The sequence below is a fragment of the Danio rerio genome, chromosome 3, assembly GCF_049306965.1.
Source record: "Danio rerio strain Tuebingen ecotype United States chromosome 3, GRCz12tu, whole genome shotgun sequence".
Classification (NCBI taxonomy): Eukaryota; Metazoa; Chordata; class Actinopteri; order Cypriniformes; family Danionidae; genus Danio; species Danio rerio.
The window spans coordinates 6,062,365-6,089,420 of NC_133178.1; the positions used below are offsets into that span (position 1 = coordinate 6,062,365).

A 27,056-nucleotide genomic window follows, 5' to 3' on the forward strand; every position below is an offset into this window, starting at 1 on the left:
GATTTAGTGACCGGAATAACACACGCGGCTTTCGGACCCTACCTGCCGTGTGCATCTAAGTTTCCGGGAAATGCTGAGGTTTTTTTTCTCTCATTCGCCGTGCGGTATCAAACATTGCATGAAAAATACACGCTTAGAGCAGTTCCTTGAATCAAATATCTCGTTTGTTGCGAGGGGCATGAATGAATTCCCTGAATGAAAGAGCCAAACTGCAGTTAAAAGTCCACCATTTAATAATTTGGCAAATAATTCGACTACAGATGTCCATGTAAACACAGTCACTTTGTCCTCTGTGTGTGTGTGTTTTGACTCCAAAATAGACACTCCCACACCAAGCCTCTTTTCTTCCTCCGACACTCCCCCCTAAACAGAGCTGGACACGCCCCCTTTTCTGACTTTTTCCAAAGTAGAGGTGTGAAAACACCCTGCTGAAACGAGGGGGTTTCATGGCCCTTTAACTAGGCCTTCTAGAAACTTCCTGTATAATGTGTTGAGGCAAGTTAAAGCTAAACTCTGCAAGGTACTGGCTCTCCAGGACTGAGTTTGAGCACCCCTGATCTTGGTGGAGAAGGTACTGATTGTCCTGGGCTGGTGTGGTTACAAATGGTCTTGGGTTGTGAGGCCAGTTGGATGTACTGTCAAATTCTGTAAACCTCTTTTGGAGATGGCTAATGGTAGAGAATCTTTAGATCAGTGTTTCTCAAGTACGTTCCTGGAGGACCAGCAACACTACATGTTTTTTCTTCTATCAAACTCAGCTCATGAAAAACAAGCAAAAACAAGCGTTTTGTTATTATTTTTGTTGAGTATATGCGAGCTATAGGCAAGCATGTTTTTCATTACCATCTGAAAATGGGGAGCTGACAAAATGGGTGCCGGACTGGATTTCAGAGGTAAGGTTTACCTCAAACATGAGTCCTTCTCTCATGTTTTCTGAGAATTCCGGAACGACTGAATCTCCTGTCGCAGTGTGAACACTTGTACGGTTTCTCTCCAGTGTGAATCCTTTCATGTATTTTCAGTTCTTCTGACACACGGAATCTCTTGTCACAGTGTGAACACTTGTACGGTTTCTCTCCAGTGTGAATCCTCTCATGTATTTTCAATTGTGATGACTGTCTGAATCTCTTGTCGCAGTGTGAACACTTGTAAGGTTTCTCTCCAGTGTGAATCCTCTCATGTCTTTTCAGCTCCCCTAATGTAATGAATCTCTTGTCACAGTGTGAACACGTGTAAGGTTTCTCTCCAGTGTGAATCATCTCATGTATTTTCAATTGTGATGACTGTCTGAATCTCTTGCCGCAGTGTGAACACTTGTAAGGTTTCTCTCCAGTGTGAATGCTCTCATGTTGTTTCAATTCTTTAGATGTAAAAAAAGTTCTCTCACACTCAAAGCACATATACTCTTTCACACTAGTGTGGATCTTCTCATGCTTTTTAAAATTATATTTACAACTATAACTCTTTCCACACACAGAGCATGAATAAAGCTTCTCCTCTGCATGAACTGTGAGGTGGCTCTTCAGCCCTGAAATCCTCAAAAATGTTTTGCTGCACTGTTCACATTTGTGTGTTTTCTCTCCAGTGTGGATCAACATGTGATTATTTAAGTTTCCTGATTGACTGAAACTCCTCCCACACTGAGTACATGTGAATGGTTTCTCTCCAGTGTGGATCCTCATGTGATTCCTGAGACTCTCTTTGTTTGCCAGACTCGTTCCACACTGAGAACATGTGAACGGTTTCTCTCCAGTGTGGATCCTCATATGACTCTTGAGACTCTCTTTGTTTGCCAGACCCTTTCCACACTGAATGCAGGTGAAACATTTTCTGTCTTTTGTCTTTAATGATTGGGTTTTTCTCTCTCGTTTATCTTGATTTCTCTCCTCCATCAGACCTGAAATAAAAATACTGCATTTATTTATATATAAATATTATATATATATATATATATATATAAATATTATATATATATATATATATATATATATATATATATATATATTATTTAATTGATCATATAAAAAAGTTAAAGTAGACAACCACGGACTTCCAGTTAGGTGATCTATGGAATAAGACAAGATCGCTAGGAGGTTCTGCAGAATTTGCTAATTTTTCTGAATTAATGCAAATTTTTTACTTAATATCAAGTGCCTGCAGATAATTGTGCCTAACAGAGTTCATTTTAAACTAATCCTGTACAACGAAGATGAAAACTAAAGGCAATAAAGGGGCTAACGTGCAGACATCAACAGCAACGCATCCTCGGATGAACATGATATAGCTGCGGTGGGTCAACGAACTGAGCTCGATACGGCTTCAGGCGACATTCAAACTCTTAATACTGAAATTATTTCATCAATACGCCAGGATCTGGCAAAAATATTTCGCTCCGAACTACGGTTCGTGCTAGGCAATGACCAGGGCCAGACGGAATCTGCGGACGTTTTTTTGCTATTTCTGCAGAGAATTTTGGTAAAAATCTGCGGATTTCTGCGGAATTATTTTAGGAGTATCCAGTGGAGTATCATAACTAAACCCAAATATATTAAATAAAAAGTAATAATTTACTGAATAAAAACTGAATAAATTCAGATTTACACATTTACTCAAGTTAAAAAAAACAGAATTAATATCGGGCTAAAAATCTGCAGAAATCTGCGGAATTCTGCGGAAAATCTGCGGAATTCTGCGCGCGCAGATTCCATGTGGGCCTAGCAATGACCTATCAACTATCAAAAGTAAACTTCAAGCCATGAAGGCGGAATTCTTTAACACGATTGTATCAATTCAAACTGAAATGTCGACACTGAAAAGTACTTTGAAGGATATGGAACATTCTCTTTTCACATGTTTGGATGATATCACGGTGCTACATGAAAAGGTTGACTCTCTTTCGGCTACTGTGATGAAGTAGACAACCACTACATGAAATCATGATCACTTTTGGAGGTTTTGGTCTTCTTAGGAATTCCATAAGCAAGGTACGCTGATCTTCCAATCATTACTTTTAAAACTCTTGTTGTATAATTTGAAATGAAGTCATAATACCCTGCTTTGTCGTAAAGTTTAGATGCTGTTACACATATTTGGACAATGCATTGACAATAATGCTGAGTTCAGACTGCATGATTTAAGTGCCGATTTTGACTCGCTGACAGGTTTTGAGAAAGCGCCAACAAACGCCTGAAATCACAAGTAAACATTGTGAACTATCAAAGACTCAATCTGAGAGAATCGCCTGTGAGTCGCCGATGCCTGTGAGATATTTGGCATGCTAAATATCTTGAGATGTCGGCAATTAAAATCATGCCATGTGAATTGAGTTTTGACTGAAAATCCAATGAGAAAGCAGCCTTCACTTGTGTGTGTGTGTGTGTGTGTGTGTGTGTGTGTGTACCTGCAGGCCAGCGCGAGGTTGAGGGAGAAGTTAAAAGCGCACATTTTCAGTATATTTGGACCCAAGAAATGGAGGAAAAGCTAGTGAGGGTTTGACAGGAGCACCCGTGTCAGGACACACAATATCATTATACCTGATTGACGTCTGGAATAAAGCAGTTACTGCTCCCTCTTCTGCACAATGATGAACAATGAAGGAGCAAATCATCAATCGGGTCTTCTGCTTTTATAACAATGAACCTCAGTGAGACCCTGTTTTCGTTTGAAAACGCATAAGTTTTGCTACGGTTACGCCATCCGTCCACACTACGCCGGAGTTCTCGAGCGCCGAAAACGGAGCGTTTCGAAAACGCTGGAGAGGCTGTTTTTATTCTGAAAGGCTGCTGCTCCGTCTCAGTGTGGATGAGGGAAAACAGAGACATCTGAAAATGGAGGCGGGGCTGCTGAGATTTGCTACCTGATTGAGGCTTTTGTGTCATTGCGTATCCTTATTCGTCAAGCCTCTATCACATGACTATAACACATGGCTTTAACGCTACCAGAAGACAGCAGACCAGGGGTCCGTTCTTTGTACGTGGATTACTCAGTTAGCTGGATTTGGATATTGACGATTTGACACGATCCAGGATCGTTTCGTTCTTCAAAGCTGATCCGAGAGTTGTTGTCATAGCAACAGTTCTGCTAGGTCAAACCTGATCGGGAGCAGGTTCAATTCATATAAACAGGATTAGATCGGCTCAGTTCAAGCAAAGATAATACAGAAAGTATGTTCCGAATTCTGATATTTTCTTACAGTAGTAGTTATATACACTTGGGAAAATGGTACATATTTTTAAACTATATATATAAAGTTAAAGTCATTAATAAAATAAATTAAGTTATACATATTAATAAAACTTATGCAATCTGCAACCCTCGAAATGAAAGTACAAAGACTCTCACCTGGTGGTGCAAAGAGAAAACTTATTGATAGGAACTTTTTAGATCGCTTTAGTACAAATTGTGTATAATAGAAATGCAATTTATGTGACTTTTTTTTAAAGCAATAATACATTTATGCAGTCATAAACATGTTTTGATAGTTAATATGCTAGTGAAGTTGCAGACGCCTTTACCAATATCAAAATGCTTTTGTAAACAACCAGTTATTCTTTACACCGATTAAAAAAACGGCTACAATAATAAAGAAAATCTTTTCTAAATGTAGAACTAAATACATTGATTTGCATTGAAATACATGATGAATACTCTTGACACATGAAAGTGTAAAGCCTGCAGCTCACAACAAATGTGGAAGGTTATCGCGTGTCATATTTAACAAGCCATTTACTGCTAATTTGATGTAATTTTGCTCACATGGATAATTGAATATTAATCAGATGATGTCATTACGCTGCTGTGCCGTCAGCCAATCGTTGCACTGCTGATCATGATTTCGAGGATCGATAGATCTGTCCTTTATAACACACGCAGCGATCACAGATCAGTTTATCCAGACATTCTAATCTGATTCGCGAACTTGTTTGAAGAACCAAATTAGCGAGAGATCAGTTATCAAGATGAAAAGATCCAGGATCTGCCAAATCATCTTAGATCATTTAAGCGAGGTACGAAGAACGGACCCCAGCATTCACTGTAAACAACAACATGGACACAGAAATGGGAGGGTTGTATGCACTATTGTCTGTTTTAGGCGCCATTGTGCAGTTATTCATTTGTTACGTTTAGTAACAACTCAACCTCGTCGTCTGTCCATAAAAATACCTCTCTTGCTTTCTTTGCCATGTTGACAAGCAATAAACAAATGCCGAGCGAGACGCATGCTTGCTGTTTATACTAGAACGCGCATGCCCAGAGTGCGCGAATGGTCACGCGATATACGTTTTTGGTGGAGTAGTGTGGAAGGAGATATGTTCAGAAACGTTGGGTGAAACGCTAGTGTGGACGCGGATCGCTTTTGATCTAAAACCCTGTTTTTAAACTAAAACGCACTAGTGTAAACGGGGCCTAAGTAGATTACAGGGGTTGCCCCTTTGAGCTTAGAAAATAAGGAAATCCGTATTTATACAAAAGAATCACATCCCAGCTTAATATTGTGAAATGTGCTGCATTTGTTTGTACGAAGGCAACAAACACATGACAACTGCTAAATATAATTTCAATGCACCATTACGTTGTTTTTTTTTATTATTTTGCCACCAATATAAATTTTAATACTACAGTAATTAGGCATGGGCCCATTATCGTTTTCAAGGTATACGGCAATTTGGAAAAGTCAAGGTTTTAAAATTGTCAAACTTTTCTGCAATGCCGGTATACCTAAGGTATGTGTACGATTTTTTGTTTACGTTTTTTTTTTGTATCTTCAGCAGAAAAAAAATATCCAAAGATGCCGTTTTAAATGACAAAAAAAAGTTTTTGAAACAAATAAAGTCTGCAAAAGTCAATCATTCATTTTGCCTGACATGTTTGCTGCTCCAAAATATTACGTTTCTCAATATAAAATATTTTGTGCTCAAAAGAAGGAAAAGTTTTAGTTTTTTACTCAGACATTTAATATTAGAGCAGTAATCACGATATTGTGATATTTTTATCCAAGGTTATCATACTGTCAGAATCTTATACCGGCCCATGCCTAACAGTAATATTACTAAAACAAAACATCAGCATCAGTTTAAATTGAAGTGACTCATGTTAAAGCTAATAACTGTTTTAATTTAGTAATAATTAATGAAATAATTTGTGCTTCTCTGAAATGTTTTACTTAAAATTAAGCTCCATTCCACCTCATACCTTAACGCCCCAATGCACACAAATACACAAAGAAAGAGAATAATGTGTTGATGTGTACATATTTTTTTGTAATGTTGTGGGAAATGATGATTTAACTTCATTCCTTCTTTTGTTGTTTTAAGTAAAATCTTAGACACTAAGCCCTTTCACACAGTGATACCGGAAAATATCCGGAAAATTTACGGAACGACTTTACCGGTATGTTCAAAAAAGCGCTGTTCACACAGGCGAGGACGTTACGGAAATTTTCCGGAAAAGAGCATTCACACATCCATTCCAAAATACCGGTAAATTCTGACATCATTCACCACAAATGAGCTTTAAACGGCTGCGCTTGTATTTGTAAACATTTGACTAAATTACAAACTCTTTTGATGATCAATATTGTAAACAACTTTCACAGGATCATATTCGCATGTCGAGATGTTCATAATATGTGCGTGTGCAGGCGCTCACAGGCTGTTCCACAGGCACACGCAAAGCTTGAAGGTAAACAAACAACGGCTTATCATAAGCATCTTATCGATGATTATTTGCACAGTTGGCATTAAGGAGAACATATAAACGTGATCTGACTAACTTCTAGCAGCTAAATGCGTCTGGAAAAATATTCAAAGGCTTTTATTCTCACAAACCGCGCGGACGTAAATGCGTCTGACTGTTGTGATTGGCTAAAGCAGAAGTCTTACGTCAGCACGTTCTAGACGTGCACGCGCTTATTCCGGAAATATTCCTTCTGCGTTCACACAGCGCAGCATTCCGGCAAATTGCCGGTAATGTTACAACTTCTCTTTCCGGAAAATAGCCAGAACGAATTTACCGGTATTTTCAAAAAGGACCTGTTCACACATACACACCTTTCCAGAAAATTGCCGGTAATTTTCCGGAAAGGTCTGTATGTGTGAAAGGGGCTAATGTAAACTTAAAATCATTACAAAAATAATTCCCTAATTTCTGAAACCTCTGTATCATTACCGCAAACAGTGTTCAATAAGTGTTATTATATTAAATATAAAAATGTTTTATTAAAATGTAATTATGCTCTTTCAGATTTGTCACATATTTTTGAAAAGATAAAAGGTTTTATATAAATATATTTTTAAATGGTTGTGAACTGTGTGAGGCGTTTCGGTAATAAGGGAAATCAATCACACAAAAAATAAGAATTTCAAGTAAATGTACATAACAGTTAATAATAAATAAATAAAGTCAAAAGTGAATTTACTTTTTAGCAGAGCACATTTTGCAGACTGTTGCGGCAATAAGAATCTTTACAACAAACTCCAGACTTTATTTCTAATATCTTTGAAAAGGGAAATTTAACCCTTAGGTTTAATTTGTTAATTTGTAGGACTACACATTAAAAAGGGGGAAAAAAGAAAATAAATAATTAAGAGGTAAGCAGTGCTGCCAATTTAGCAATTTTGTTGCTAGGTTTAGCAACTGTTCACACTACCCTGGCAACTAGAGGTGTGAACCTATACCGGTCTCACGGTTCGGTTACGATTATCATGCCTTCGATTCGGTTCAATTCGATGTCTCGGTGCATTGACGATGCTTTCTATATACAGTGTTATATTTTAGGGGGGAGGCTATAACAAGATGTCTGTATAAACACACAGACACACAGCACCACACTGTCTCTCATTCAAACACATACACAAACATAGATAGCACCAAACAAACAAACAAACACACACACACACTTAAGCCCTCGCAACAGGGAGAGCTCGCGCTGAGCGGAGGAGAAAAACGAAAAAAAAAAAAAAAAAAACGGAAAAAAAAAGAAGCAATTTTCCGACGGTCCCTTACTGAGAGCTCCTCTCAGCACGAGCTCTCCCGACTAAACACATATTGCGAGGGCTTAAACGGAGCACTGCTCGTAATGTCGAGCCAAAGAAAAGAAAAAGACAGCTGTGAAACATAACCAGCTTTGTCTTTTTGAAGGAAACACAAGAGGTTTTTGAGTTATTGCCATCTAAAACTGAATGTGTGTCAGGAATATCGAAAACAAAACCAACTGAACCGCGCTCATTTCTGGCGCCCCCCTGGATGTACAGCGCCCTTAGCATTTGCCTATAGTGCCTATGCCATGGGCCGGCCCTGAGTTGCCTGAGTGTTGCAAATACTCGCGCTCACCTCCCTCGCGACAGAGCGCATAGGAGATAAATGACGTCAGTACATAATAACCGGTTATGATTATTACTGAACCGATACAGAATCGTGCGGGTCTGCATCGCGGTGCACCGAAGAAACAATTAATTTTGACACCCCTACAAGCAAATTTTATTTTTTTTCTTCAAAAAGCACCTAAAAACAAATTTAGCATTTTTAAACAATCATTTGGCTACTTTTAGCAATTTATAAAAAGTGACTCAAAAGAGAAGAGGCTGCAGGCTTCACTCAGTAAAGTAAATTGCTTGCTCAGATTGTTTTCATAACTGTTAATTTACTGATGTTTGTTTACATGTATAATTGTTGGTAATTTAGGTAGCAATAAATTCCAATAGTGCTATAATTGTTGTCACTTTCACAAATGTGGTAATTTCACATGTTAAAAAGAGTAAGTACACAAGCTGAGATTGTTTAAAAGAATTTACCTGTTCATTATCAGCGTTATATATGATAAAAAAAAAAGATCTTGTCAAAAAGTGTGTTTTACTTTTATAAAGTCAACTCTGTTTTCATACAAATCTAAATGGACATTTTTCAAATAATGTTTTTGCTTAGACGGTCGGTCAATTTGAGAAAACATTAATTGTTTTGTATACTACATAAAGATGTGGTTTTGAGTTGCGATTTTGCAATGACATCATCACGCAGAGTAATATATTAATAGGAACCTATTTACTGTGCATCTGGATGTAATGCTCTAATATAATATAATACACGGCGCCTCAGAGAGTAGAGACATGACGGATACTACGTGATGACGTCACTGATAGGCAAACTAGCGTGTGATGTCATCTGGCAACATTTAGCAATTTTTCGGGCAGGCTTTAGTTACTTTTCATTGGAAATAGTTGGCAACACTGGGGGTAACCTAAAGCAAATAATGCTGTGAGTGTGAAAAACACAAATTCAATTTAATGTGAAGAAGAACAACTGTCCAAAATGCATAAAACACTGACCAAACCTTGATTCTTGCTCAAAATGATGATAAAATGAACCAGAAAAACACAACGAGCTGCTCTCTATTTACTTTCTGAAGCACAACTTGTTATTTTAAAAATCTATTTTACAGCTCATTACAATTTTTTATATTTAGGTTATCAATTTTTCAGCCTATTGTTGTTTTGTTCACAAAATTAACATAGCTTAGTAATACTTCACAATAATGTTAGTCCATTAGTTCATATATTTACTAGCATTAATAAATAAATGATTTGCATAAAACATTTATACAATATTCATACTTAATCATACAATCTACATTTACTAATGCCTTAATAAAATCCAAATTTGTTAACATTAATCCAAAGATTTAACATGAACTAACGTTAACTTATAAATTAACCAACCTTTATTTTGACAAATATATATATATATACCAATTAGTATTATTAAGGTGTTACCCTCAATTCTGTTTTTACCCAACCATACTATAATAGTGGTTTGTACTTTGCTTATTATAGTATTTACCACTGTGTACTGAAAGCTGCAGCAGTAACTATGATTAAATGAGAAAAAGCTCTGCATACTGTAGTAAACATGAGTTTTTACTGCAGTAAACTGTGCTGTGTTGTAATTTAGTTGTTGTAAATGTAGTACAGTGTTGGTGTTTTGTGTTTATACTACACTATTTACTATAAATGACTACAGTATTTGTCCATGAGGGTGAAATGAGTGAACACAGCATTTCATTTGCCGCTAATAAAGATCAGACAAATCCTGAAGTATAAGAATGTGTGAAAGTAAACAGGGTCCGTGTATCATCCGTTCATTTGATTATTCCTTTTATTACGGAAAACGAAACATCAGAAAAACGATGAATATTTCGTTTTTCTGTTTATTCTGTAGGCAGAAAAAACGGAAACTCATCTGTTATTCTGCTTATTAACTTAAAACGAAATATTAAAACAAACACAAAACCAAAACGAAATAATGAGTCAAAATATGGTCCGTGTGTACGTTTTGTTCATTTGTTTCCCATTTTCAAACGGAATAAAGGAAATGGAGAAAACGGCCGTTTTTCCGTTTTTCTTTTGCTCACGAGAAAACGAAAAAACGAGATTTTGGCTGGATTTTCGTTTTTTGGTTTAGGGTAGGAAAACGGATAAACGACTTTAAAATTCATTTTACACATGTAGGCGGTGCTGAAACGCCCACTTTCCTCTAATTGGTTAACCAAATCTGCGCTCGTGACGTCACCCTCAAAATAAAAGCCTTACACGCAGGCTTTTAATTATTATTATTTAATTATATATATAAACAAAGTTTACATATTCTATCATTTGAACCACACACAGTTAGCAGGCTTACATTTATTGCGTATGTATAAACTAAATAAAAACGTAAATCAGCAGTATTTTTAGACATTTGTCATTAAAATAAGGTCATAGTTCACTGCCAAACTTCTTGCTGCTGTGCACCTGATGCTGAGCAAAGAAAGCCATTTCCGAGCAGCACCTGGGGGCTGTTCCAGAAAGCAGGTTATGTGACATACACGGGTAAGTTTGAGAGTAAGTAGGTAGATAACCTCAACTTTGGTTCCAAAATCAGAGGTAACTTCTGGGTATGTTAAGTAGCCATAGCAACTTACTCTCTGAAGATAACCTGCTCCGGAGCAGGTTATGTTCAGAGAGTAAGTTGCTATGTTTCAGAGTTTGTCTGTTTCAGAGAGTTTACTGAGGATTGCGTGCTCTTTTGATGAGAATATTTATGGATGTGGACACACAGATACAAGTTTTTTCGTTGTGAGAGGGTTATAAGTGCATAGTTTTTTTCATAACCAAATTCATAATGTTAATGTATTTAACAAACCTTTTTGAAATCAAATGTGACAAACCGCGGGTCTGCGCTTACCATAAAAAACATTCAGTGCAGCTCTTTGTATTCGCGTCAGGGCATTTTAGGCAACTGTACAATGTGGCAGTATGACCACCTGTACAGTATGCCTGGCACTGAACTGTTTTTTACACTTTTGTACAGTTCCTTGGTCATAAATCACTGCGTATCATTACACAGATGGTTCAGAGCACGGCAATAGCGTAGTGGACAGTGCGTCAATAAAGAACAACGGAGCGCACAACAGAGCGAGTTCGAATCTCACTTACAGATCTTGTGTTTATCTTCTTCTGCACCCTCACATTTTTCTGTATAATATTATAAGTGGCAGTTTTGTCTTTTGTAGGAAAATATATCTTTAATTTAAGATGTAGGACGTCCTTCTTATATAAACATTCACGCACACACACCTACATTTTTTAATATATTTTTTTCAGGGTTTCTAAATGCTATTGTGTGCATTAATTGCAGCCGATTTTAAAGCTCCATCAGTCACTAAAGGACACTGATAATATAAAATTTGTCCAAAGTGTGCATAAGTGTGCAGGTACAACTTAATTTTCTATCCTTAATCTTTTGGTGTTTCAACTATTAAACTTATTACTGCTTCCACTTACCAGCTCATTACACACTCCACCTCATCACTATGTTGAGGCTAAATGGCTGATTTTCAGGAAGTAATGATTCAAGTGTATAACACAAATATAGTATAAAAAAAACTATAAAGCAAATGTTGCTTAACACAATGTTTATTTTTTATTATATTTGTATTATAAAATAGAATCATTACTGGGCACTACATTGTTACTTGCTGGAGGACAAAAGATACCCTTTTCTGCCTTATACGATGACACGTACCTGCAGCCTGACCCAGAGGAAATCTCAGTGACCCAAGCAGACAAAACAGATGGAAGAGTGCTAAAAATATATAATTAGTCAAAAAACTATGTTTAATCAAATAGTTTGGTCTGTTCATTTCTTCATTTCCTGAAATAAAATGAATGATTTTGTACACTGCTTTATACACACACCTTTCAACGTGTAACATATTTTTCATATACATTACTCACCTTAAGTTGATGCTCATGTGACTTTATCTTTAAAGATGGACCTTATACAGCTACTTTAGAATTTAAATATGTAGATAAAAGATTTTGTGATCCAGAGTAATATTCAAATATGGAAAAGTGCAGAAAATTCTTACACTGCTTGTTAGTTGAGGCATGCAGAAGGAACTTTGTCTGCATGCAAAATAAAAAGAACCTAAAGCTATCTGACAACAATCACTTACAACAGTGACAGAGTGTGTGGTTTAAGTCAAAAACTCAACCACTGATGAGCCTTTATTATAGGACACAGCAGTTAGACAGGCCTCTTTCTATTAGCTGCATGTCAGAAAGAATATTCTAGAGTGTTAAATAAAGAGCTCCAGTAATTAAATAGTATCTTTTAGGAGAATGTTTCTGTGTTTAATGACTTTGGACAGAGTTCCAGCTCCAGAAAGATTAGAATTTCTATAAGCCTTATTAGTCAATACACATATTGTGGCCTTAAGAAATTAATGACAAGAAAAATAAATGCATGAATGGTTACACAACATACTCAAAAAGGATGTTAAAGAGTAGTTTAATTTATCATTACAATAAAATGGAGGATGGCATGTGTAATTTAATGAACTAATAAATTTTCTTATTATTTATTTTTTTTTCTAATCTATTTCTTATTCTATATTTCTTTCCTTCATTGAAGCAGATGTGTAATCTCTGTGTTTAAAACCTCCAGCTTCGCCTCTGTAAAGTGCGTTGTCCTTTTTTTCTCACCGTGACTTTCTATGGTGACTCGTGAATTCGGCGATCTATTGAAAATGCCTTCAGGTGTGTGCCGTGCACGCGCATTAACCCGCGGTTATCTTCAGGAGGTTGATTTAACTAACTCTTGTCACCTGTTTTGGAACCAACATACTCGCGGTAAGCAGGTTTTGGGTAAATCAACCGAGAGTTTAGGTTTTAGCAGATGGTAAGTTAACCCAGCTTTCTGGAATACCCCCCTGGTTTGCATGACTGTTTCAGAGCAAGGGCTTTATAATAATAATAATAATAATAATAATAATAATAATAATAATGATGATGATAATTATAATTATTATTATTATTATTATTATCAGTTACTAGTGTTTTTATTGTTTGGTGTGTTTTTTTTCTTCTTTTTAATAGTTGTTACCAGAACCAGAATAAGAACACTTTAGCCCTGCTATAAAAACAAAGGGTACCATTTGTTTTCATTTATTTCTTCCTATTTTAATTATATATTGTAATTATTTATTTGATAATTAATACTATTTTATTGCAACGCCAAAGTAGGCCTGTCTTATTTTTTTTTTATTATTATTAAATTTGCTGTTATTGTAGGCTAGATGGCAGGCTTTAAATATTTTAAATAACATTTACTCATAACCTTACTAATTCGAGAGCCGAACCTAAAAAAGTTTAAGTGCAATAAGCCTGTACAATAAAGGGAGCCGCAATGCATATTTCTAGCGCATTCTTTCACTCAACAATTATTGCTGGAATAATGAAATAAATTTCAAATTAACCAATTAAACACATTTTAGTTGATAAAAAAATTGTGTCTAGTAGTTCCGACAAACAGATGAGCTCGCTGCATGTGCGTTGCGCTACTAATTTGACATTTGCTCTTCTTGAGAAAGTGCTACAGCGGGCCCTGCTATTTCACATATAAGCTTAGTGATACGTATTTTAAATTAGTATTGCACATTATTCATTCATTTTCTTGTCGGCTTGGTCCCTTTATTAATCTGGGGTCGCCACAGCGGAATGAACCGCCAACTTATTTAGCAAGTTTTTATGCAGCGGATGCCCTTCCAGCCGCAACCCATCACTGGGAAACATCCACACATACACACACACTTATACAGTATGGACAATTTAGCCTACCCAATTCACCTGTACCGCATGTCTTTTTACTGTGGGGAAAACCGGAGCACCCGGAGGAAACCCACGCGAACGCACTACACTACTGAATTAGACACACAATCTCAAAAAAAAAAACTTGATGCTTATTTACATTATCTAAAGTCATTTCTGAGGTAGGATCTGTTGTTGTATTATATATTTTCGTTTTAATATGCAAATAATTTTCTTTAATTTGTAATAGGCCTATTGTCCCTCATTGCATAAAATAACCAGCCTTTGTGTTCAATATGTTTGTAAATTGTCCATCCAGTTTGACGCAAGCTAAACAACATTTTGGCCTGTTTTGCTTATTAAATGAGTGATTTTCACGGAGAAACAAATCATCCATCCACACAGTTTTGTATAGGACCTGTGTGAACAAAAATGTACACTTCATCATAGCCTATAGGAAAATGTATCTGTTTAGAACCAATTTTGTGTTGTATAATTAAAAATATTAAAAATACAATAAAAATAAAAAGAAGGAATAACATTTGAAGTGCAATGCTTCAAAGATCCAATACGCTGCATGCAGAGGCAAAACAAAAACTGGTTTGTTTGTTTAATAAAATAATAATATGAAATTAAAGTGAAATAGTTCCATAACCTGTATTATAACTGTAGTCATGTAGAATGTGCCAGAACCAAATGAGAATATTTACAGGTTACCTCGGAATGAGACCTCGGTCTGTGAAGGATGCAGAACACAGAAACTCGCTGAGAATGGAGATGCATGTTAGATGTTTTATATCCCTTTAGATATTGTAAATAAACAACTAGTTTTTATAGAGATCGTGTCATGTCTTTTCTTTGACGCACGCGGTGAACAGCCTGTAGCCTAAATAATAGTTTAGATTTTATAACATATAATGTTCCATTACTTTAAATGTATAATGTTTTTTAATATTTATGGATTATATAAAATATATAGTTTATATAAATGCGCTCTGATCATTCAAGGATCATAATGCGTTGCATATTCTTCTTATTCTTCATTAGGCTTGATCCGTAAATTGTGTATTTTATAAACTGATCGTTTATAAGGACTAAGCTATTAATAACTGTAATTCCTCGAATGGAAAAGTCTTGATTAAAGAAAAAGAGAACTTAATTCGACATATGCATATAGTGCGCTTATTTCTGCGCGCATCGCGCGCTTTACCGAATTACCTTTTTTATTTTTTATGCATTATAAATGCATCTGGCAGCACCGAAAAGAGCAAATGCCAAGTTATTAGCGCAGCGCACAGACAGCTAGCTCGTCTAGTCTGAACCAGGGGTTTTCAAACTATTCATTGCACACCGATCCCATTGCATTTTATTTAGGATAAACCACTTATTTAAAATTAATTAATTAAAAGGTGCGTACTCTCCAATACACCACTGTAGTGTCATAATATTTAATAATTATTATTAAGATAGACACCTGACCTCCATTTAATAAACAATTTATTTGCCATCCTCTGTTAATTTGAAGTTTAAAGTTTAAATCATTTATGTTAAACTTAAATTATTTAAAAACTTAAAAAGACTTAAATTTAGTCATTTAAGACATTTTAGGTCATAAGTTTACATACATTGACCGTTGCATTTAGTAGGCCTATTCTGGTCTAAATAAGCTTTTTGCATCTTTGGTGTTTACACACACAAATTAAGCAGTTTATACGTACATTTAATGTTACTTTAAATTACTTTTAATGCAATAAATAATCCTAAATAGTTGAAAGTGTTAACATATTCTTGAAATGTAGTTATTTTATAACTATGAAATTTATTACTAAACAAAGTGAATCATTATGAATTTGCCAAGAAATAATCCACTTTACCACCGTACAGCCATGCCCCACACTCACTAGAACGGTAGAACCTGGACTGTATGATATGTTCTGTATGTAAAATAGAGAAAATAAGCAAGATGCGCAGTCTCATGCAGCCTTAGTGAAATATAGCGCGTCACAGCAATGAACTAAAAATAAAACCACCCTTGAAATGCTGGCGATCTTAATTTTTTCAGCCTACACTGACTGAGAATAATGTTGCACTATTTTATTAACAAATAATTAGAATGTTTTTTTTCCCTTCAACACATTCATCATTACTTTTGCCTGTGCAAGTTTTTTGCGCGCGCTTGAGCGCGAAGGCATCTATTTTCAGGTGCAAGATGCCACTTTGGGTGGCACCAGCACACTCTGCCACACCTGTGGCTATGTTCCTGCTACAATAATAATAACAACAACAACGACAAAATAATAACAAATAATAATAATAATAAGACAGGCCTACTTTGACGTTGCAATAAAAAAGTATTAATTATCAAATAAATATTTACAATAGGCTAAAGGCATATATTAAATTAAAATAGGAGAAAATCCAATAGAAACAAATGGTACCATTTATTATAGCCCCATGCAGGGTCCATTGTGTTCTTACAACCATTAAATAACTAAGTAAATAATAATAATAACAATACTAATAATAATAGGCCTAATAATAATAATAATAATAATAATAATAATAATAAATTATTATTTTATACAGAGTAGGCTATTATTTAGGCCTACAATAGCTCTGAAACAATCATGTAAACCAGGTGCTGCTCGAAAATGGCTTTCTTTGCTCAGCATCAGGTGCACAGCAGCAAGAAGCTTGGCAGTGAACTATGACCTTATTTTAATGACAAATGTCTAAGAATACTGCTGATTTACGTTTTTATTTAATTTATACATACGTAATGAATGTAAGCCTGCTAACTGTGGTGGTTCAAATGATAGAATATGTAAACTTTGTTTATATATTTAATTAAATAATAATAATTAAAAGCCTGCGTGTAAGGCTTTTATTTTGAGGGTGACGTCACGAGCGCAGATTTGGTTAACCAATTAGAGGAAAGTGGGCGTTTCAGCACCGCCTACATGTGTAAAATGAATTTTAAAGTCGTTTATCCGTTTTCCTACCCTAAACCAAAAAACGAAAATCCAGCCAAAATCTCGTTTTTTCGTTTTCTCGTGAGCAAAAGAAAAACGGAAAAACGGCCGTTTTCTCCATTTCCTTTATTCCGTTTGAAAATGGGAAACAAATGAACAAAACGTACACACGGACCATATTTTGACTCATTATTTCGTTTTGGTTTTGTGTTTGTTTTAATATTTCGTTTTAAGTTAATAAGCAGAATAACAGATGAGTTTCCGTTTTTTCTGCCTACAGAATAAACAGAAAAACGAAATATTCATCGTTTTTCTGATGTTTCGTTTTCCGTAATAAAAGGAATAATCAAATGAACGGATGATACACGGACCAAACAGGAATCATAACCTGTGCTTTTACCGCGAGAAGCTTTTACATCGAGAGCTTTAATAAAGAGGTTAGTGGCCAAAACCAAGCAAAAACAAAGCTGAAAACCGACACTGAAGAGGAACACAGCCGAGAGAAAAACACTTGAATATTGAGAAAGTAGGAATCTGAACTCATAAATAAGGAGAGAAACACAACGTTACCTGTTTACATATGAACACGGTAAAAGTCCGCTATTCCTGATCGCTTTCACAGAGGAATTGACAGTCAAGAGCCAGGATATAATGAAGAAAGGCAGGAGTTGTGTCGTGTTCGCTAAATAATCTCTCTAGAGTTGATAAAAGCTGAAGTGTAGCCTCTTTGTTTCTTCTCATCTTCAACACGAGTTTAATGTTGCTTGTTCTGAGCTTTTCCTCCAGCGCCTCCGCTATCAGTGTGCTGTGTACTACTGCCATCTAGAGGACAATCACAGCAACAGCGACTTACAGCGGTCACCGGGCGCCAGGAGGAAATCAGCTTCAGTCAAATAAATCATTTCAGAGTCAATGTTAAGCAAACAATAAATAAATAAATAAATGAATAACCACCAAAAAACTTTAAATACAAATTCTTTTAGTTCAACTCATCATAGGACCACACATGAAAAACATCATAAATACTAAAGTGTTTTTAACCATATTTTGGACTATAGTAATCTATAGTTGCTGTTCAGACTTATATTGTTTCCTGAACTAAGAAAGAAATGTTTAAGAACTAGAACAATTTTCCACATTAGTATCAGAGTATGTGAGAGGAGTGGAGCGGCAAGAGTTTCTACTGCTCCACACTCCATATATTTAGTATCGGCTCCACTCCAGGTTTTCCATCTATCAGTATTGGTAGCCTGCTACAGATTTAAAATCTTGACAACATCATATTCCAACAATGTGGTAACCTATAATTCCCTTAAATAGTGCCTAGTTGACAGCGAGCATCAATCTTTGATTAAGATACTGTCGTCTGTCATATATAGGTCTTTAAACAGCTTTAAAGGTGCTATATACTGCATTCGTTTAATATGTTGTTCTCTGATATCTACATAGTAGATTTAGGCTTTGGTAAGTTAAAAAAAAATCTCCAGAAACAGTTTTATAAGCTCATTTATTACTTCATAACATACCCCTAGAATTAGAGGGTCCATAACAGACCATATATAGATTGTGTTGTTAATGGGTAATTCTTCAACTACGGGCACTTTTATATCCTTTGATCATATATCCAAAAATATATATAATTATATTCAAATTCCTCTTTCTTTGTCAAACTAACAATTAAGCCTACTTTAAAAATTATACTACCTTTCGGTTATATATTTTTTATATATACAACCTACTTTTAGGTGTGAAAAATCACTGTTTTCACCTTGTCGCACAGTTGTAAACTTTACAATGAAAATAACATTTTTAAATATTATTTATCTGGTATCTATTAATGTATCTTAATGAAGCACTAGTGAAATAATTTTTATATTGTATAGTTATTAATGTGAGACTATTATCAATATTATTTTTATACAAAATATAGCTGTCGCACAGTATCAGTGTTATTTCCAGCACAACATTGTAATGTCGCTTTAAAATGTTTTGTGTGAAAGAATATTTAGGTGGTTTCTATGAAAATGAATAGTGCCATCTGAGAACATGTTCAAGATGGAGGACATTTCGATTTTTATCAACACATGAAGAAAAATCAAGGTTAATATTGCTTGAAAAGGAAACACATATATTCTATGTCATTTCCAAACATGTTGCACCTTCAGAAATGTTTTTAAAAACCAAACAAAATGAAGGTAAATAAAAGTGTTTTGTAGACATGAAAGGCTAGTATCAATTCAAAGCTAATCGCTGATGGATCTTAAATTCTTTTCACAATAAACTGTTGAACAGCTTCAGAACGCAGCAGCACGAGTGGTCTTTAATGAACCTGAAAGAGCACATGTCACTCCGCTACTCATCCGTTTGCACTGGCTGCCAGTTGCTGCTCGCATCAAATTCAAAGCTCTGATGTTTGCCTACAAAGCAATTTCTGGCTTTGCTCCTTCTTATCTGCTCTCACTTCTGTAGATTTATGTGCCCACCAGAAACTTGCGTTCTGTGAATGAACGTCGCCTCGTGGTTCAATCCCAAAGAGGGAAGAAATCGCTTTCCCGAACGCTCACGCTCAATCTGCCCAGTTGGTGGAATGAACTCCCTAACTGCATCAGAACGGCAGAGTCACTCGCTGTCTTCAAGAAACGACTAAAAACTCAACTTTTTAGTCTCCACTTCACTTCCTAATCTGGCATTGCCTCTCTAACCCCTCCACTAACTACATTAATAATAATAAAAAAGCACTTTCTGAATATATCATATATCCGAATATATCATATACCTGAAACTTGCCTACAGCACTTATTCATTGTTGCTCTTATAGTTGTGTAAATTGCTTCCTTGTCCTCTTTTGTAAGTCGCTGTGGATAAAAGCTTCTGCTAAATGACTAAATGTAAATGAATTGTCATTTCCACTAATGTCATTTCCATCACCACACACATTTTTCAAAAATATTTTAAAAGTTCTCATCACATATTAAAAGTGTATTCACAATGTATGAGTTCATGCTCTATTTAATATACAAATTCAGTTGATTTATTCTCTAATATGCTCTTAACCAAATGATTATTACATTTTAGAGTGTGACAGGTGTAAAATTCAGCGTACAACTCTACTTCATTGACAAATGTATAATTATTATATATATTGTGGAAAGATTGGTCAAACTAGATACAAAAATGAATTTAGACAATAGCCCCTTTCACACAGTGATACCGGTAAATATATGGAAAATTTCCAGAACGACTTTACCGGTAAATTCAAAAAAGCGCTGTTCACACAGGCGAGGATGTTATGGAATTTTTCCGGAAAAGAGCATTCACACATCCATTCCAAAACACCGGTAAATTCTGACATCATCAACCGGAAATGATCTCTAAACAGTTGGGCTTGTATTTGTAAACATTTGACTACATCACAAACTCTGTGGATGATCAGTCTTGTGAACAACTCCGATGAAAACATATAGAGAAACACTTTCGCATGTCGAGATGTACATAAAATGTGTGTGTGCTTTAACAGGTACACGCAAAGCTTGAAGGTAAACAAACAGCGGCTTATCATAAGCATCTTATTGATAATTATTTACACGGTTGGCATTAAAATGAACATATAAACGTGATCTGACTAACTTCTAGCAGCTAAATGTGTCTGTGAGAATAAAAGCCTTTGAATATTTTCCCAAACCGCGCGGACGTAAATGCGCCTGACTGTTGTGATTGGCTAAAGCAGACGTCTCACGTCAGCAAGTTCTAGACGTGCACGCGCTCTTTCCGGCAATCTTCCTTCTGCATTCACACAGTGCAGCATTCCGGCAAATTGCCGGTAATGTTACAACTTCTCTTTCCGGAAAATAGCCAGAACGAATTTACCAGTATTTTCAAAAAGGGCCTGTTCACACATACAGACCTTTCCGGAAAATTGACGGTAATTTTCCGGAAAGGTCTGTATATGTGAGAAAGGGGCTAATGTTTGACTGGCTTTATTTATTTCATTTAGAAATAAAAGCTGCATATTGAGATGTGGTGGAATTGACATTTGTTCAGTTCACGATGGGAAAAAGGTTTCTCTTCTTATCCAAGTTTGTCCTCTTACAGATCTTAAATCTAGACAAATAGTTTATTATGAGGCTATGCTATGTTAATTTTGAACATGTGTTTTTACTCAACTTCACAAGCCTAAAAGTGCCTGTAGTTGAAGAATGGCCCAAATAATAATAATGAGCTCTGCTTTGACAGACACTGCATGATGTATACTGAACACAGACAAATAGAAACCCAATCAGAGTAACGTTAACCTATTCAAAAGGCTAAATTATAATTAAACTTGACAAAAGAGAGCAATCCATCGCATTGTATTTTAAAGCTATAATGTTAAAGAAAACACAGCCAGGACATAATATCCTCAGCATGAACAGATGACAGTTGAGCGGAGTGATTTGACATGATTCAGCAGTCTACATGTGTTTGTTGAAACATACGCTTCAAATTTCACAATAAACATAATAAATGAACAAAGGATACAACAAAACAAACTTAGGAGCGGTGCTGAGTAAATGTATAATCTGTAAATCTTGTATGGGCTCTATGCACAGCCAGAGTTGTAAAGGAGTGGTCCGCTACGATATCATATTGTAAACTTTAGCTGATGTGTAATGTAGCTGTGTGAACGTAAACAGCATCTCTGAACGTAAAAAGCTTAAAGTTCAATGCAAAGTAAATCTCAGAAATAAAGGTACAAGAGCTGTCACTGGGGTAGGACAGACGAGTCTTTGCTGAGGCCAGCTTCCAGCCTCCACCGCTGAGACTGCAGCTCTACACGAGCATTTGGCCAGCGGAGAAATTAAAATGGTCGTGTCGAAATGAGTCTGGTTCTCTCAAGGTTTTTTTTCCTTCACTCTCCTATTGGTGAAGTTTTTTTCCCTCTCCGCTGTCGCAACTGGCTTGCATGGTTCAGAATCGGTTGAGCTACGCATCGATAAATTTGCTCTTCAGTGTTTGGACTCTCAGTAATGACTTTAAACCACACTGAACTGAGCTAAACTGAACTGAACTTAAAGGGCCATGAAACCCCCTCGTTTCAGCAGGGTGTTTTCACACCTCTACTTTGGAAAAAGTCAGAAAAGTGGGCGTGTCCAGCTCTGTTTAGGGGGGAGTGTCGGAGGAAGAAAATCTGCTTGGTATGGGAGTGTATATTTGGGCACGCTGAATTTCAGAGTCAAAACACACACCCACAGCGGACAATGTGACTGTGTTTACATGGACATCTGTAGTCGAATTATTTGCCAAATTATTAAATGGTGGACTTTAACTGCAGTTTGGCTCTTTCATTCAGGGAATTCATTAATGTCCCTCCCGACAAACAAGATATTTGATTCGAGGATCTGCTCTAAGCGTGTATTTTTCATGCAATGTTTGATACCGCACGGCGAATGAGAGAAAAAAAAAACTCCGCATTTCCCGGAAACTTAGATGCACACGGCAGGTAGTGTCAGAAAGCCGCGCGTGTTATTCCGGTCACAAAATCCAACACGAGGTTATAGTTTGGTTGTAACTGTTAGTGCTAACTATTGCACTCGGTGCAACAGTTTGTTTGATACGAATAAAATACAACTGAATTAACAAAGAGCACTGGTCGCTCACTTACCAAATCTGTAGAGGCAGGACAATCACCAGCAACTAGAGCCGCGTCTTTATTAAGAGGAGAGTACAAGCGAATTCGGATCTCAGCGTTTGCAGATGAGAACAGCTCTCAGGTAAACAATAATCCTCCTTAGACACGTAAGTTATTGTTGTCGAGCGTCGCGTACACTGTTAATCCACACGTGAGTCTGAGCTCTCACAGAGAGAAAATGAAAACAAAACTTAACTGCAGCAAACTATAAGAGCAACACTTCACGCTTGTTTTGCCAATACAACGTGGCGTCTTTGCCATCTAAACACTGTGACAGTAATGAATATTAATGAAGTTGCACAATAGAGCGCGCTGATTGGTTTGAACCAAGCCTTACTCATGCATTAATGCAGCACACTGTAAGACGTAATAAGACTCACTCTGGCACAGACGCCCAGTCTGCACGCTGGAATACACGCTATTATGTCATGACCGTGACGCAGCTTCAAAAATTCGTTTCAAACAGGAAGTACGAATTTGCTTGAAATAACGCAAAAACAACCAATTTACACTTTTTAGTGAAATATAGGTGTCTAATAGTGTTTTTAGCAGTGTGGGACACATATACGACTGTCAACAGCTCAAAAATGTGTTTTGGTGTTTCGTGACCCTTTAAACACTAAAAACTGAACTACCCTGATCCAGTTACTATGACCATTTATGTGAAGCTGCTTTGACACAATCTACATTGTAAAAGCGCTATACAAATAAAGCTCAATTGAATTGAATAGTACCTTTACAAAAGGTACAAATTTGTACCTAAAAGGTCCATAATAATACCTCAAGAGTACATATTAGTTCCTAAAAAGTACAAAAGTGTTCCTCTTAAAATTTTTAGGTACTTATATGCACCCTTGAGGTATTAATGTTGACCTTTTAGGAACAAATTTGTACCTTTTGAAAAGGTACCACCCCAGTGACAGATCGTGTGAGAGAGTAAGACATAGGCTTTTACAGAGTTAGCTTAGCAAAGCCAACAACGAAGGAATTTTGGGGGCTACAAAAAATACATCCGGGCCAGTGAGATCACAGGTACTTTTACCGTGTAGATTCCTGAAAGTGACAGACGGGTCTCCACTTTGATAGCGTGGGCTCACCTAAACATCCGTTGGTGACCTACTCAGACCTGCAGCTTCTCCATGACGGATGTCCAGCTAACACCCAACACAAACACACAATCATAGTTCTGTCTGGAAGAAAAGCTTCTGTAACCATTTCTTTCAGAGTTAACTTGGGGCCTACTCACACTATGCCATCCGTACCGTGCCCAGGCCCGTTTCCCGGATCGTTTGAGAAGTGTGAGTGCGCTGAATCGGGCTCAAGCACGGTTCACTTGGCCGGCCCTGGCCCGGTTGGAAGAGGTGTGCCTGAGCGCGGTTCACTTGGGCTTTGGCGCGGTATGCTTGTGTGTGAGTTCAAAACGCACTAAAGCCCGAAACTGAAAGCGAGACGTGACTTTTACAGGGCTGTTTCATATGGATTTATTAATAATTCTTCCTGTTTAGTGAACTCAAACTGCCGTCGTTTATTAAAGACGCAAACCCCTCACAGCACGACAGCTGCGCGCCTTCAGCAGACCTCATTCCTGCAGCACGAGAGCTTTATGATTGTTTATGAGCGCCAAAAGTGGCAGATCTGTTCGGCGAAATATCTGACTGCGTGTCCCCGCATCCCTAAGGACTGTTTGGCGAAATATCTGACTGCATGTCAAACCGACTAAAACGATATAACTAGAGAAATCTTCACCGTGCTGCTGAGTGAGAGAGCGCTTCTCACTGAACAGCGCAGCAGTGATGACGTAAGCGTGCCTGAGGCCCGATATGGTGTGAGTGCGGGCCGTCGGGGGAGGCGGGGACAAGTGTGCTTTGGCCCGGTTCGAGGCAACTGTACCTAGTGTGAGTACGGCCTTGGATGTTGAGTGGGATGTGTGTTCTTCATACAATTATCACCAATGCGTGAAGTTGATCATCCAAACAGCAACAAAGCAGATCTGTAGTCTTGGTAGACTATGGGCGTACTCTCACTATGTACAGGTGCCTTGAACCGGACCAAAGCACGCTTGTCCCCCCTCCCGTCTCCCGGGACGGCCCGCACTCGCATTACATTCGGGCCTGGGCACGCTAGCGTCACTGATGATGCGCTGTTCAGTAAGAAGTGGAGATTTCTTTTTTGTGTCTTAAATAATCGATGACAGTTTGCGTTCATTGAACAGTACAACTGATTAATAAATCCATATCAAACATTCCCGTAAAAGTCACATCTCGCCTTCAGTTTCGGGCTCTGGCATGCTTGCACTCACACTACAAGCGTACCGTGCCTGAGCCCAAGTGAACCGCGCTCTGGTACACCTCTTCCAACCGGGCCAAGTGAACCTTTCCCGATTCAGAGCACTCACACTTCTCAAACGATTAAGGAAACGGGCCTGGGCACAGTTCAGATAGTTTGAAAAGGCCCCAAGTGGCGACTTTATGCCCCCCAGGGATTTTGCCTCTTGCTGATTTTGGACTGCAGGTGTTGTGCTCAAACAGACTCTGATTGTAGCATCGGCTGATTTATCCTTGTTTGCTAAGGCTGAACCATAAATCCTATGCGATTGTCGTGAGCATTATTCTATAAAGCCGACTCAGTAAACTAGGCAAAATATTACATGCGATATCATCGTGCGATATTGACAGCTGTTTGCTTAGCTTCTCGATATACTACGGCCATCCTTTGCAGTAAATGTTAATGTTGAACCTGAAAGCATGTGCAAATACCACACATAAAGCCTGGTTTATACTTCTGCGTCAAGTGATCGGCGTGACCAACAGTGCATGCAACACGCGTAGCTGTGCATTCATACTTCTGCGGTTTCTGTTGCTCTGCAATAACACTTCTGAAACGCTAGTTGGCAGTGAGGTGTTGATGTGTCTCTGTGTCGAGTTTCTTCGCTGGTGTTTTGTTTTTTCTGAACGCTTTCTTAAGTTACAAGTGGTATAAACTCGCTTAATTTGAGGCAGGAATCGGTGGACGTGCAACAACTTTAACTATGAGGTAAACCTAAAACAAAACTTTCCATCTGGAGCTCCTTCACAGTAGAGATCTGCGCGGGACTAAATTTTGAATCCCGCTCCCGCCCGCACCCGCCAGGTTTTAGCCCGAACCCGACCGCTCCCGCTTATATTAAGAATTTGTTGTCCCGCTGCCCGACCCGCCCCGTTTTCTGCCCGCCGCACCCGATCCCGCTAAAGAGCGGAGGAGATCAAAACCGAAAATCACCCAGCTATACGGTCCAGACAGCCAAGCTGTCTGTATAAACTCACACACACACACACACACACACACACACACACACACACACACACACACAGCACCAAGCAGACACACAGGCAAAGCTCTCTCTCTCTCTCTCTTTCTCTCTCTCATTCGCGCGCGCGCACTAACATATACACACACACAAGCACCAAGCGCACACACAGACAAAGCTTTCTCTGTCTCATTCGCGCGCGCACTAACATATACACACACACACACACACACACACACACACACACACACACACACACACACACACACACACATACACACACATACACACACACACACACACACACACACACACACACAAACACACACACAAACACACACACACACACACAAGCACACACACAGGCAAAGCTCCCTCTCTCTCTCATTCGCGCGCACTAACATACATACATACATATATACACACATACATACACACACACACACACACACACACACACACACAAGCACACACACAGGCAAAGCTCTCTCTCTCTCTCATTCGCGCGCACTAACATACATACATACATACACACACACACACACACACACACACACACACACACACCAAGCGCACACACACAGGCACCAAGCGCACACACACAGGCAAAGCTCTCTCTCTCTCTCTCATTCGCATAGCAATATCCGCGATATTGCTAGACAGCCCGCTCCTGTCCCAAATTAAACCCGTTACCGACCGCTCCCCCGATTTATTCAAAAATTTATGTGAAAAGCTGATGCATTTAGATGTTATTTGTGCATGTGTGCAAACGTAACATTCTGTAGTGCATTTGGTTATTGCCCAGCAGGCACACAACGTCATAAGACGCTAATACTAGGTTAGATTTAGGTCATGAGGTCAGGTAACCAAAATTTTATGTCTAGCCAACATCTAAGGACAATGTTATTCTGATGTCCAGTAACGTCAAATTACGTTGGTATTTGGTTGATTTTGGGTTGTTGGAAAGTGACCAAAATCCAATAGAGACAACATCTTAAACCAACGTC

The 27,056-nt window shown here is 37.6% G+C and overlaps 1 protein-coding gene and 1 long non-coding RNA gene across 2 annotated transcripts in view; both read right to left on the minus strand.

Moving 5' to 3' along the window:
* Positions 1–17,789, minus strand: part of LOC100538160 (uncharacterized) — a 36,853-nt gene extending 19,064 nt beyond the window's left edge. The window contains exons 1-2 of the mRNA XM_073944055.1: positions 17,666–17,789; positions 929–1,897 (exon numbers count right to left, since the gene is read on the minus strand). Of these exons, the coding sequence (XP_073800156.1) occupies positions 929–1,892 (964 nt within the window). The 5' untranslated portion in view covers positions 1,893–1,897; positions 17,666–17,789. The remainder of the gene's footprint in view (positions 1–928; positions 1,898–17,665) is intronic.
* A 3,639-nt stretch (positions 17,790–21,428) lies between these two features.
* On the minus strand, positions 21,429–24,822 carry LOC141381127 (uncharacterized). The gene is made up of 2 exons (XR_012400798.1): positions 23,373–24,822; positions 21,429–22,142 (listed from the first exon to the last, which is right to left on the minus strand). It is a non-coding gene; the product is annotated as an uncharacterized lncRNA (long non-coding RNA).
* Between the last annotated feature and the right edge of the window lie 2,234 nt (positions 24,823–27,056).